This window comes from Triticum dicoccoides, chromosome 7A (assembly GCF_002162155.2).
Source record: "Triticum dicoccoides isolate Atlit2015 ecotype Zavitan chromosome 7A, WEW_v2.0, whole genome shotgun sequence".
Taxonomy (NCBI): domain Eukaryota; kingdom Viridiplantae; phylum Streptophyta; class Magnoliopsida; order Poales; family Poaceae; genus Triticum; species Triticum dicoccoides.
The window spans coordinates 114,211,098-114,225,572 of NC_041392.1; the positions used below are offsets into that span (position 1 = coordinate 114,211,098).

General features: G+C 44.9%; 1 protein-coding gene and 1 long non-coding RNA gene across 2 annotated transcripts; one reads left to right on the forward strand and one right to left on the reverse strand.

Moving 5' to 3' along the window:
• Window positions 1-5,438: 5,438 nt before the first annotated feature.
• Window positions 5,439-13,217, reverse strand: LOC119327854. The gene is made up of 2 exons (XM_037600932.1): window positions 12,993-13,217; window positions 5,439-6,192 (listed from the first exon to the last, which is right to left on the reverse strand). Exon 2 carries the CDS (start codon window positions 6,084-6,086, stop codon window positions 5,517-5,519), a length of 570 nt encoding a protein of 189 aa, XP_037456829.1. The 5' UTR covers window positions 6,087-6,192; window positions 12,993-13,217; the 3' UTR covers window positions 5,439-5,516.
• On the forward strand, window positions 7,292-8,211 carry LOC119327855. The gene is made up of 2 exons (XR_005158732.1): window positions 7,292-7,938; window positions 8,028-8,211. It is a non-coding gene; the product is annotated as an uncharacterized LOC119327855 (long non-coding RNA).
• Window positions 13,218-14,475: the final 1,258 nt, after the last annotated feature.

A 14,475-nucleotide genomic window follows, 5' to 3' on the forward strand; every position in this document is an offset into this window, starting at 1 on the left:
ATATGTTCCCTACGAAAGAAGTAATGATTTTAGATTGTCTACATCACATAATTTGGAATTTAAGATAAATTATAAATCAGGTTGTGTCCAATAATTTGGTCCTATGAGAATTGAAGTTAGGAGTCTTGTCCAAGTGCTGGACTCACTGAGCAGAAGTGCGAACTAAGATATTCAAATTATTCCCATTTATTTTTCTTGCTAAATTCCAGTGCACTTAACAATAGCACCGCCACTAAAACTATGTTGCTTTCCCCACCTTCTTGATCACATCCCAAGTTTGACCAGCAAAATCATTAGTGGGAAAGAGAATAATGCACAACCCACACCATCCTCAGACTCCATTTGTCCCATTACAGCTACCAAAACTGAATGTGGTAAGATACACTATCAGGGAACTGGAACTTTAATCATTGTTACCGGCGACATTTCTTTGCAGCGGCACTTGACATAACCATATGATGTGCTAGACTGTAACGAATACCAATTTTCATAGCACAGTTTGCAGAGCTAAAAATCAAAATGAATGAAATCTGGCTTAACAGAGTGTGATGATTTTTTCAATAGAACCGACTGATCCATCAATGTTAGTGCTTTTTTTCTCTAATACACCGGAGTGTGCGTATCATTTTATATAGAAGAGGGGAACATCAATGTTAGTGTTAATCACACCATTACTTCATTTATTTTAGGAATACTGGAAACACATTATCGTACTGATTCCTTTGGACTGGTTGCCTCTGCAGCTTTGTGTGCTCGCTTTCAATGGTTCAACATGAATAGGATTTGAACAAAGGCCAATGTTAAATCTAGCAAAAAACTGAAAGAAATAAGATCATATATGGATGAACGAGGCACGGAGTATAAGATCAAGGAGAGGCTACGCCATGTGTATCACCGTCGCGTAGTGGAACAGCGGCAGCGACTTCCGTGTCCTCGGCTTTGCGTCACTGACCACAAGGAGGAACGGCCGCAGGGGCATATGCGTCCCTCACACGAGGTCGAGGAACAGAGGCAAGGATTCGTCGGCATATCGACATTTGCAAATGCCCCGCCAGAGAAATCCATTTTCGCGCCCGAGCCCGCTGTGTCCCACGCCACCACCGCTGCTCCAGGGAGGAGATGGACCCCGCCGCCGCAGCTGACGCAGGCCAAGTGTGTTGCGTCCGAGCTGTCACCGCTGCTCTACATGTATCAAAATGAAATTTGCACAAGAAATTGGAGTAAAATCTAGCAGGTATTGTTTACTTCAGAAACCACAAGCTTCATCTCGTTAATACATTTTTCTAGAATTACACTACATCAGGCAGACTCGGCTAGCTACTGATCTGTACCACGGCAAAACTGAACCGAACCCCTAAACACATGGAGAAGATGAACAGAAAATAGAAAGGGGATTGCATCACCTTACTGCTGCCGTGTTGTCCACGGTAAGCACTGATCGACACCAAATGCATCCAATCAGCCAAAAAAACACCTAATCTAAACCCCAATGGTCTGCATCAACGGAAACACGTGAAGATGCATCCACCACTACGGTCCCTACCTTGTCATCCCCGCATCCAACCAACCGCCAAATCTATCAAACAACACCAGAACACAAAGGAAGGAAGAATGAAGGAGGGAGCAAATAGATCGTACCAATCCATCGAGAGACAGCCGCATCAACCAAAACAAAACCGAACCCCAACGGGCCGGCCGAACAGCTAGTCCGCAATGGCGCCGACGCCGTCCATCCCACCGCAGCAGCCGCACACAGGGAGTCATGAGAACCAGGGCAAACCCTAGACCTGAGACAGCCGATGCCGTCGGTGAAGACGCGGGGTGATTTGCCCCGTGCTCGATCTGGATGGCACCTATGGCCCACCACGATGTGGGGGCAAGCGGCAGGGGCGTGCGTCGTTCTTGGTAGTTTTTTTCTTTTTCAAACGGCAGCGGGGTTAGCGATCGATGCATTCTTAGTTGCTTAATGCGTGTTTGCAGCGTTAAACACGGGAGGATTAAGAGCCATTAGATTTTGTAAGTGGATGGGTGTGATTGTCTGGGGCTCCGCCCTCTCGTACTTTTATAGTGATAGTAGATAGTACTCCCTCCGTCCCAGTTCGCAAGGCAAAGTTCTCAAATATCTTGGCCCAAGGTGAATTTCCATTGGCTCTGATTTTCCACGTAAAAACGTTAACCATCGGCGCTGCAATTAATTTGGAAAGTGAAAATAACTTTATTTTCTAGTCTTTAATTGATTTGGCGCGATATTTTCCTCTGCCCCGCGTGCTGTTTCCGCCTCGCGCGCTCCTTCCTCCTTCAGCGCGATATTTTCCCCTTAAATTTTGCTAGCGCGCCCAGATTTCTTTCCTAAACTAGAGATTTGATTCCGCGCGCAAGGATTTCGTTCCAAACTCAAACGAAAGCAGCGCCCAGATTTCTTTATATAGCCATGGACTTACGTAGACGAACAGCCCTGTCTAGCGCCAATCTCATCTCCTCTCCTCCTCGATTTCATGGCGTCGGACGGGGGAGACGAGGGACATCGTCGTCCGCCGCTTCTTGGCCTCCAAGGCCTGACTCGCGCTGCCTTCCTTCCTCGTTCCGGCGATGGCGGCGGCCTTCCTCCACTTCGTACTCGTCATGGCGGAGCCCTTCCTCCACTCGGTCTTGCAGGTAGAGGACCACTGCCGTCGTTCTCTATTGGAACGGCTGCCTCTACACCGGTGTCCAGCCCCAGCGTCGGAGGGAGACGCCGCGTCGGTCTGTCGCTCCCACCTCGATCTCCTTCTCCAAATCAGGCAGGCTCGTCGAACTGGGCCACCTTGCCGGGCGGGAGCGGCAGTGCAAGCGCCGTCGGAAGGACATCCTCCTTCGTCGGCTTGAACATCATGAACGGCTCCATCTGCATCGGACCAAATTCGTCCGTATTCTGCATGAGAGGTACGTAGTCCTTCTTGCCTGATCAGGATATGCTGTCTCGTTCGACGATTGCATCAGGAAACTACCTGCGAGTCGCTGCTGCAGGATGTTTGCCTCCGCTGATCTCCTTCCTTGTAGCTGTTTACTGTTTTGCTGTTGTTTTAGTTCTTTCTATGTTGTTTCGTTCTGAACTATCTTTCAGTTTGGGGAGTCAGGATCTGTGAGCCGTGTAATGTACGTACGTAGATCTTAGCTCTCCATCGATTGTGTGAAGTGAAGAATAAAAGGCCTTCGTCAGCCACAGCATGAGAGACGCTATGTTTCGTTAGGAATAATTTGTTCTGTGACCGTATTTTTTTTCTTCTTGTTTGGCCGTACATAAGATCAGCTATATGGATTCTGAATTGCTTGTTTTTGCTGTGTAGACCGTACCATTGAGTTTGCTGCATCTACTAACGGCAGAGAAGGCGGCTGGCATGGCGCTGGATATAATCCAAATTTTGAGAACGCTGACGAGTATCCTCCACGGCCGGAACATGTAGAAGCACCTTCTGCAAAAGAGATTGATTTGAGTAGGTTTTTCATCTACAACTCAATCATGATTTGTTTTCAGTTTTGTTTAGTAGCAGCATATTTGGTTTGTGCTTATGATTTGTTTTCATGTGTGCAGATGCTTCGGCTAACAAGAATAACAGAGAACAGTACACTGTCGAAGACAAGCGTAATATTTACGCTATGCTGCTTGCTCGAAATGGAGAGCGTGGAAGGTTAAAAAATGGGGTTTTGGATTCTGTTGTACGTGATGCAAATTGTTCTCGGAGGTGCGTGAGTAGGATTTGGAATGAAACGAAGACAGGAGGTGGCGTTAACTCTATCAAGAACAATTTGAAGTTAAAAAGGGGAAGGAAGAAAATGAGTTTGGATATTGAGGCATTAGAAGCCATTCCACCTGGTGAGAGGACCACAATTCGACAAGTTGCTGCTGGACTTAACATGTCCAAAAGCACAGTTCACCGCAGGTATGAAAAAAAAAGAATTAGTTCTTACATTTCGATGATGACCGAAATCATGATCAACTTTTCTTGTTTCTGTCTAGGTTGAAGGAGAAGGTAATGAGACGAGTTTTAAATGAACTGAAACCTTCATTAACTGAAGCCAACAAGAAGGCACGTGTGGCGTATTGCCTTGAGAATTTGGAGCCAAGTTCATTGGAGGACAATCCCACTTTTAAAGCTAGTTTTAACAAGGTTCATTTGGATGAGAAGATCTTCTACCGCACAAGGAAGACACAGAAAATGTACTTGAGTCATAGAGAGGAAGCACCAAAAAGAGAATGCAAACATAAAAACCACATCCAGCAGATCATGTTCTTGTCGGCTATGGCAAGGCCAAGGTATGATTCTCAAGGAAATTGTGTGTTTGATGGAAAAATAGGTGTGTGGGCATTTGTTGATTGGGTGCAAGCTCAAAAGAAGAGTGCTAACAGGTAAACTACCATGATGTTTTTTAAGCATGATCTACATCAAGTGTGAAATTCGTTTGCTAAAGTAACATATTTTTTCTTTCAATGTAGAGGGAGAGGAGAATGGGAGCTCAAGCCTTCATTTTCGGTGGATAGGAACAAAAGTAGGGAGTAAATTGTGCAGTATGTACTGCCTGCTATAAAGGAAAAATGGCCTGAGAGTGATAGATGGAACACCGTGTACATTCAGCAAGACAATGCAAGAACTCATGTTTTAGCAAATGATCCCATTTTTGCAATGGAAGCGGCAAAGGGAGGTTGGGATATCAGAATTGTAAATCAACCACCAAATTCACCTGACTGTAACATACTTGATCTTGGGTGGTTTGCCTCCATTCAATCTATGTTCCATAGGAAAATGCCCAAAACCCTTGCAGAGATTGTTCAGAAGGTAGCACTCCATTTTAGCTATGCAACTTCTTAATGTTTGTGCACAGCGACCTAACTTCATTTTTTTCAATTGTTCCATAGGTTAATGAAAGCCTTGCTCAGTACTCACATCGGAAGCTTAATAGAATCTGGTTAAGCCATCAAGCTTGTATGAGGGAAATTATTAAGCACAAGGGGTCGATGCACTATGATACACCTCACATGAAGAAAAAAACATTAGAGAGGCTAGGTCTACTGTCAGTCCGTCTGACGATTGATAAAGATTATGTTGACGCTGCCATTGAGTATTTGAACTCACCTTAGGAGGAACGAGTGTTTTAGTTTATCACTGGAACAATTGCACTTTGTTGTTTAATCGCAGCAACAAAACTCATGTGATCACAAGAATTGGTCGTGCTCACTATACAATGCCCGCCCATGACTGCACATTCTCAAAGCATGGTGTACAAATGTTGTGGTCATTTTAGATGAATACGTGAGACAAGTATTTTCAGTACTCCATACTCACAATATAAACGGAAATAACCATTGCAATATCCTCACAATATATAGATCACAAATAACAACTGCAATATTCATTCCATGATTCACATCAGGATTCATAATTCGAAAATAAATTCCAGTGCAACAAGATCATGATTCATAAAACACACACCATCTTCACACATCAAGAGACATGGCTATTTCTTCCTCAACATAAACCCTAATTCATCTCGATGTCAGCCACAAATGCATTCTCATCTTCGGCAACTGCAGTGGTGTTGCGACCGCAACGAGAACACACACCATCTTCACCTACTCCGACAATCGTCGTGCAGTCCTTGCACGAGTAGTCGTCACAGAGAAGTGGATTTCCACACACATCACAAGGTACCACGTCCATTGGCACCGGCAACGAGCAAGCTAGACAACGGAATATCGAAGAATCATCTCGAACACCATAGTTACGGCACATTGCCGGGAACAAGCATCCATCACATGAAGATTCCAACGTAGTCCTCCGTCCAATCGCAAGATTGGTGTTGCGAATGTACCTTACCCTAGCCGAGAACCTTGAATCACCAGCTCCGACATTCGTTCCACGATCTACTTTCTGAAAAAGATCTTGAATGGTTGTGTAAATCCTCTCAAATTCATCCTCAAGTTCTTCCACCTCGCCTTGTGTGACTTCCACCTCGCCATCTGCCTCCTCCACCTCGCCATCTGCCTCCTCTACCTCAGCATCTGCCTCCCCCACCTCGGCACAGACCTCCTCCATGCCCTCCACGTCCATGATAGTTGGGGGGAGATGAGGCAATGAACTGAATGTGTGGGAAGAGGAGGAACATACGTTGCCATTTTATACAAGTTTCGGCATGCAAAACAGTAACCGTTTCACACTGCATTGTGGAAGAGGAAGATGAGAGGAAGTACTCCAACACACATTAGAATTGTGGTGCATGCAGCGTGGGAACAGGAGTAAGTGTTGTGGTGCATGCAGATTTAATGGAGTGGTTTCCCACGGTGAAAGAGGAGTGGATCAGCTTTCGCATGCAAACATTGATGGACTACTAGTGCCAAATTGAATACAAATGTGCCTAGAGGGTGAAAGATTTTGGGACAAATAGTTTTTGAGATTTTGCCTTGCGAACTGGGACGGAGGGAGTAGATAAGACCAAATCCCCTCTCTCCCAAAAAAAAGAGAGCAAAAGGACAAATCTCTCGGCGGCGGAGGCGGTTTGATCTCATCGGCGGCGATCTACTCCTTCCTTCACCACCCGCCCTCTCCCTTTCTCTCTCCAGTTACAGGTAACGTCGTCCCTCTGATTCAACCGGTGGGGATTTGCCCCCTCCCCTCCCCTCCCATCTCCATGTGCACATCTTGTTCAGGGGTCTCGCTAATTCCTGCTGTTAATTATATATCAGATCTGATGCAGGAGCGGTCGATCCATCTGTGGCCATGTCGTCGGCCAACGCAACCTCTTGTGTTTATGGAGAAATTTGGATCTACGTATGCAGACACTATTTGTTCATCATATATGCTCTTTGGTGTGCAATTTTTTGCCAGGATTTGCCGTGCTTTTAGCTGCTAAAGGAATTTGTTATTCGACAATATAGATTGCCATGAAAAATGTTTGATTTTTCCATGCTCTCCCAGCCAACGTCAGCACAATAACGTTTTTCCAACTAAATAAGCCTTGCATTTTCGGATAGGGGGTGGGGGGTAAAACTTGCACTGCATATTTTATTCATTATACGTTTTACATTATAACAGCCAGTTTGGTAAAGTGTAGTACTCCCTCCATCCAAAAATATAAGAACGTTTTTGACACTAGCATAGTGTCAAAAACGTTCTTATATTCTGGGACAGAGGGAGTAATATAAAATACTTTATTTAGGGATCATTCTTAATCGTCATATACCTTCTAGTTTGCTCAAGCAACCTCAACTGCATTGTGCTTACACCTTAATTTCTCTACTCCATGCATGCAGTGACGGCTTTGCCAGACTGCACAAAGGGGATGATTTCACTTCTAGCCCATCATCAAATACTCTCCAGGAGTTCGGTGATGTTTGGCTTGCTGCCGCCGAGCGCCAGCTCAGCCTCAGCCCCAAGTCGCCGTCCCCTGAGGAGCTGACGGAACGCAGACAGGAGCGTAAGCGCAAGGTCTTGGTCATAGCGCTCAACACATATGCCAAGCGAAACAACATGCAGGCATGCAAAAAATCATAATCAGAGTATTTATGTTTGCTTGTGTTTTTGCTTAACCACCTTAAGTTGTGTTCGGGTTATTATATGGAACTAAACGGCTGTCGTAGTTCATTGTTTTAACTACTCAAGGTTGGCTAGAACATCACACCCTAATTAAGTGTTTTGCGGGTTATGGATGCAAATCATGCGATTTGCTGCTGACCGAATCTATTATACTAACATATGTCGTTTCTATTTCAGCTCACTGATTTAGAAGTCGTGGAAGAGAAAGAGAGGAACCAAGTCTATGGACGTGGAGCACTATATGTGCACTCCAACTTTCTGGTGAAAGGTTCAGATGGCAAACCTACTATGTTCTTTGCTGAGATGCATCCTGACTGCACACAGGAAGAGGATGTTGTCTGCTGCACTCCTTTGGAAGAAAACGACTATGGTAACTATATGCTTGGGTGGAATCTCCATGCTTTTTCACTAGTCATCTATGTGCTAATATATACATTTTTTTTTCCACACATAAACAAGGTCATTGTGTTGAGTGTGACGATCGAGCAAAGGAGCTTAGGCATCCCTCGGGCGGTGGCTACTTGGGTGGACATGATGAGATGATTTTTCACTTTGAGGAGCTGGACAGTGATGATGACTGTTTTATGTGAAAGGAATCTATATATCCAACACAGAACCACAAACTAATCTGTTTGGTCTTGGATGTGGATTTGTGGCTCTCGGGTGCCACACACCCCTATACGAATATAGTATAAAAAAATACCAGGAAATTTCAAAATAATCTGGGATTTGGGGATATCAAAATGGGTGTCATTCTACTCCCGTGTTTAGTTTCGTGAGGAATGGGTGCCCTTGGTATTCTTGGTAAAAAAGTCAAAAAAAAATTCTCTGTGTAGAAAAAAACTGTTTGGATGGATCGTATGTTGGACCGTATTTTCGTCGCCACGAATACCACGGGCATCCATTCCTCATGAAACTAAATGCAGGGGTAAAATGGGCAACCCTGTTTGATATCACCAAATCACAGATTTTTTTTGAAATTTCTGGTATTTTTTTAATACTATATTCATATAGGGGTTTGTGGCATCTGAGAGCTAGCTCTCATGCATTTCCCGTTTGGTCTTTGTCTACTATATGGTTCAGGTGTATGGCGATAAGTTCTTTTTAGAGTGTGGCAAGAGGTGATGCATGTGACATGCAGGGTGTAAAGGAAGGAACCGAAGCATATGTATCTTTAATATTAACTGAAATTATGCCTGAATCGGTGCAATAAGTTATTGTAACTGAACGAGTGTAGGATGATGTGTCATAAGGAGCTCCTGATTTGTGTTTATACATGGGTTGGGACTTGCGGTATTTCAATTTTTACTTGGTGGCCATATTCTCCTCTTTTTACTTGGTGCGACCATGAAGAGAGAGATAACATGGACATATTATCAACTTGGTAGGGATTATAGCCATTCAAGAAAAAAAGTTTGTAGGGCTTAATGCTGCTACATTTTTGTAAGTTGTAACGCTTGACGGTCTTGGGTTCAAGCATCTCTTTCTTTGCAATTTGTGTATCATCTCGTCCACTGCAAACATCTATCGCTTGACGGTCTTGGGTTCAAGCATCTCTTTCTTTGTAATTTGTGTATCATCTCGTCCACTGCAAACATCTATTTATAATTTTATGAAAAGAAAGAGATACAGAGGAGTTTGGGCGACAAGTGAAAGAGGATTATAGTCAAAATGATCCTAACATATTGAGTATCTGAGCAATCTTCACCTGGCATTTGCTCAAAACAAAACGCTGAGGAGCTTCATTTGTCCATAAGAGTCAACCGTCATGCAAGTCAGGTTAGGGTATTAATTCAGAAACTCATGTTCTGAAATCTATGAACGGGGCCTCGGCCATTCTCATACCTTTTTCTTTTGAAAAAGAAGTAATCCTTCCGCAGAATATATGATGTAGCTTTTGCACTCTGTATGTTACCTTCAAAAACATTTTTCTTTCAATTCGGTGAGAAGGCGAATTGCTTTTGAAGACACAAATGTACAGTTCAGTGAGGAGTATCATGCCATGTAAACGGCTGAAACCTTCAAAAACATACTCGCTGCGCTATTCATCAATCAAAAACGATATATGATAGACATGGCTCACGTCTCTATTCATTGATCAAAAACAGTATATCATACACATGTACGGCAACCAACATCATGGAAAGCATGATGATTGCTACTATAAGCCCAACTAACTGACTACTTGTCGTACTATGTGTTTTTCCACGCTCCACAAATATGTAGGACGCCGATATCTATACCTGGCCATTCCTCGGGCCGGGCCAACCAAAGCCCGACGCAAAAAACCCAGGCCCGAGCCCGGCCCGGCCCGGTCGTCGGGCCTAAAAATCGGGCCCGAGCCCGGCCCATCACACTAAAAGCCCGTCGGGCCTCGGGCCACGGGCCGGGCCTCTTCCTTAAATGGCGAAATCGACGGGCCTGGGCCCGTCCCGGGCTTCGGGCTCAAAACCTAGGCCCGAGCCCGGCCCATGGACAAGGTCGGGCCGGGCCGGGCTGACCATGGCTAGGTATACCGATATCAAACAACGTGGTGCGGGACGTGTGAGTAAACTCTCCAATGCCCACACATTAGCCCCGTCCTACGTGGCATGCAAATTCTGCCTCAATGTGTCAAGATTCGTGAAAAATGCACTGGACGATGATCCACGCGTATGGGCGAGTTACAAAACTGACACACGTGTGGACGTTAGTATTTCCAATTTTTTTACAACGAACTCCTATATTATGCGCATGCATTTTCCCATCATGCATATTCCTGCGTTTTTTCGTGTTCCTACCTTTAAGTGGTCTCTTTGACTCGGGGAAATACAAAAGGCGCATAAATAAGTGTCATGAACTCTTGTATCCTATAGGATTACAAAACTACAGAAGTTTATGGCTCATTTGACTCGAAGAAATTTCAAAGGAACTTTGGAGGATTTTGATTCTTAAGATATTTTTTTCTATGTTGGTTGTTTAATTCACGTGGTCAGAATCCAGAGGAACTTTTCCTTAAGATTCGTTTGTACCATGTTTTGGAGAAAATTTTCTATTCACTCAAACCACTTAGTATAAATACTTTGATTTTTCTATGTATTAAACACCCTTTCATCCGAATTCTCATAGTTGTCTAATCCTAGAGGATTCAAGAGGACATGACACTACAATCCTATGTTTTGAAAATCCTACGAATCAAAGAGGCCCTTAGAAGGAAGAGTGTTTGATAGCACAAGAAAAACAAAGTTAACTTTCCTCCAAAACAAAGGAATTCTGCCAAGGAATTCCTATGAAAAAAGCCACAAAGATTCCAATCCTCCAAATCAAACAACCATCTAGGAAAATTTCATAAGCGTCCAAATCCTATGAAATACATTCGAATCAAAGGAGCCCTTAAAATCACATGAACCAAAGAGGCACTAAGTTTTTTTAGGGATAGAGGCAATCCTTCTTTTAGAACTACGCCAAGCTAAACTTTTAGAGCAAACCTCGTACATTCCTTAAAACCAACTCTATCTCCTAAAAGTTTAGAAGGGCACTTTCAAAAAGACTAGCCTTTATATTTAGAGCTTGGGGAGGGAATTTACAGTGCACTCTATCACCGACTTCTGCCCCCAAGCCCAAGCAATCCCACCCAGTGCCAGTCGTATGCGAATCTCTTTCATATGTTTTCACACCCTCTTGTGCTTATATAAGCCATCGCTCGCCCCCGCCCGCACCATCCCCCGCTGCCCCTGTCATGCGATCGAGCCCATGAGGAGGGAAGCGGTATATCCCGCTAGTTTAACCTCACGATGAAGAAGGCATTGGTGTCGGGCTCCACACCCCGCATTGCAGTGTCGTCCGCCCTCAAAGATGACAGGGAGCCGCCTAGGCCAGGCGGGCCGTCACCGCTGCCATTGCGAATGCCGAGGAAGAGGACGAGTCCTCCCACTTTGAGATGGAGAATGCCTCCTCGAAAGATGATATGCCACCACCGAGGCAGACCGGGTGCGCCCACTCTAGGTGGTGCTCGAGGCATCCACCACTGACCCCTGTGGTGACTTTGCACATTGTAAATGGCCTCCTTTGGTTTGGAGGAATTTCATAGGAATTCTAGAGGATATGATTCTTATAGGATTTCTTCCTTTAGAGCCATTTGGTTCATAGGAATGGATTCCTATTCCTTCATAGGATTGGTTCCTATCCTTCACATTTCATAGGAAAATAAAAATGAGCCTAGACTCAATGAAAAAATTCCTTTGGTGTCAACCAAATGACATCTTGTTTCCTATTCCTACTCATAGGATTTGAGATACATATCATCTCATTTCCTATAAGATTCTTATTCCTACGATAATCCTATTCTATGAACCAAAAGAGGCCTAAAACTATTTGAAAGGATCGATCTCTTGTGAGAGAACCTTTTAGAATTGGGACATGAACCCGCCCATATCAGGTGTATATACACCCATGAACCAAAGGGCCTTTTCTGTTAGAATTGCTCTTACATATACTCCCTCCGTCCAGAATTACTCGTCGGAGAAATAGATAAAAGTGGATGTATCTAAAACTAAAATACATCTAGATACATTCATTCTTCCAACAGTATTTTCGGACGGAGGGAGTACATGGATTCCTCTGGCCGTGCAAAAAAAAAAAAACCTATCCGGAGTCCGGACAGGAACGAGTATGGTACGGTACGACATAGAGGGTGCTTGGATCCAAGGGACTTTTTTTAGTCTGACTAAAAATAGTCTCTTTTAGAGGCTAAAGTTCCAAGCACCCCTGACTAAAGAGAGGCTAAGACTAGTCTTGAGGCTAAATTTTTTTAGTCATAGGAAACCTACTAAAATATGTATTAGCCCTCTCTCTCCTCATTTAATTCCTCTCCTTTAACACATGCGAGTTCTGGATTGAAGGGTTTGAAGGATAATAAATGCTCAATAACTTGATTTTAGTCTCTTTAGTATTTAGATCCAAGCATGGGTGAGGCTAGCAAATTTTAGTCCCACTACTTTTAGTCATGGGACTAAAACGTATCCAAACACCCTCATAGCCACTAGTCACTCTTTCACTCTATGTCTCTCTTTTGTATATCGAGCTCAGCAGCTGGTGCATCCGTCAGACTCTTTCTTGTGCGGGCGGACGTTGTATAGATCGAGCAGATAGCAGCCGAATCGGGAATGGATCGACGTGTTGTGGATCGGCGAACACTGGCAGCAGGGGTAGAATTAGGATCCAGTAATTCCCAATCAGTCGACGGAAAGAGGAGCTGGGGTAGCTAGGTTCGCGCGTGGGGTCTGGACTGGACTCGCTCGATCTGCAGCTCGCAAGTCTACACACGGACGACCCATGGGGTGGGATGGGATGGGATGGGATGGATGGATGGATCCACGCGCCGGAGCGAGCGCAAAGCCAGAAATTAAAGGGCTCGTGGAGGGAGAAGCATATATACGTACGTACCAGTCCGGGCGGCCGGCCGGGGAGCGCCGTGCCTCCTCCTGATCCGTCTGGCCGGCGGCATATATGTCGGTCGATTATCTGAGATTAGCAAGGGCCCGGCCGGAGATCCACCCAGAGAGACCCCGTCTAGCGCGAAGTCCTTCATCCTCTGTCTGTCTAGATCTCTCCCCCATCCCCATGGGCGGCCTCCCGCAAAAGTGACTAGGGGAGTGGGAGACCGGTCGGGGGAGGAAGATGTGGTACTCTACTAACCAGAGGAGATGAGGGAAGGGGGACTGAATTTTAGGGCAGCACCTGGCCCACATGCAGAGGGAGGGAGGGAGGGTACGCAGTAATTTCTGTGCTGGACGTGACAGGTTTCCCCTTCTCGCTTAATTTGGCAGGTGAGGTAGTGCATGAATGCGTCATAAAGGGTCTACGTATTCACCCCCTGCGCTGCACTGTCTGATATGTCCAGGTGGAAGTACAGTAGGTAATAGTAAGGTGCAGGTAACTCTACGTACTGCACGCATGTGATGTGACCTTTTCAGCTCCGAGCCTTTTTTTATACCCAGATGCAAAATGTGACATGTTTTCGCGTCACAACTTTTGCGTGTTCATGGTCCAGCAAAGGAAATTAATACTATCCCCCTCACAAAACAAAACCAACAAAGAAGGCAGTAAGTAAAATACTACAGTCATGGTCATCTAATTTGGAGCCCTATGCGACCGTGGACGCACCCGGGCTCATATCCTCTAGAGGTGACCGAGTAGACCCACTCCACATCCACACGCCTCATTTATTCTCCCCAAATCCATACAAAACCATGCACAACAATGAGCACATACGGGCCAGGACCCAATTGCAGCTCTGCTCGATGAACGATGACTACTACACCCACATCCTGGGGGAAGTGCTGGAATGGGCCTTCACGCTCGACCTAGACTCTATGAAGTTGTTGTGGTGTGATCTTTCCCATCTTAAAATATCCTTCTCCCGTGAAGAAGTTGAGAACGCTATCAAATAGATGTTGCCGGATAAGGCTCCTGGGCTGGACGGGTTTACGGGCCACTTCTACGGTACGTGTTGGAGTATAATTCAAGTGAATTTTATGAGGGCACTCGATTGCTTTTATTGTGGGAACGTATGTGGGCTGCTTGCCATTAAGAAAGGCACTAATCTCTATTGCAAAAAGGTGGATGGCTATGACGCCCTGTTACGTTTCACAGAGTCAGGCATAATGGAAGCCATCACTTTAGAATTGTGTCAGGATCAGTTAAGGATGAGAATATCATGTACAAGACGAAACAACCGCCATTAGTAAGAAGGCTTTTATTACATTGACACCTCGAGTGTCGACTAAGTCTAAGCGGATAGAACGCCACCCGCTCCTAGTACGAGCCTTCTAGACCAACCATGGAGGGCATCTACTCTTCATAGCATTGATTGCCGACTTCCTCATAATCACACTCCACTTCAAAATAATTGAAGTCATTAAGGGCC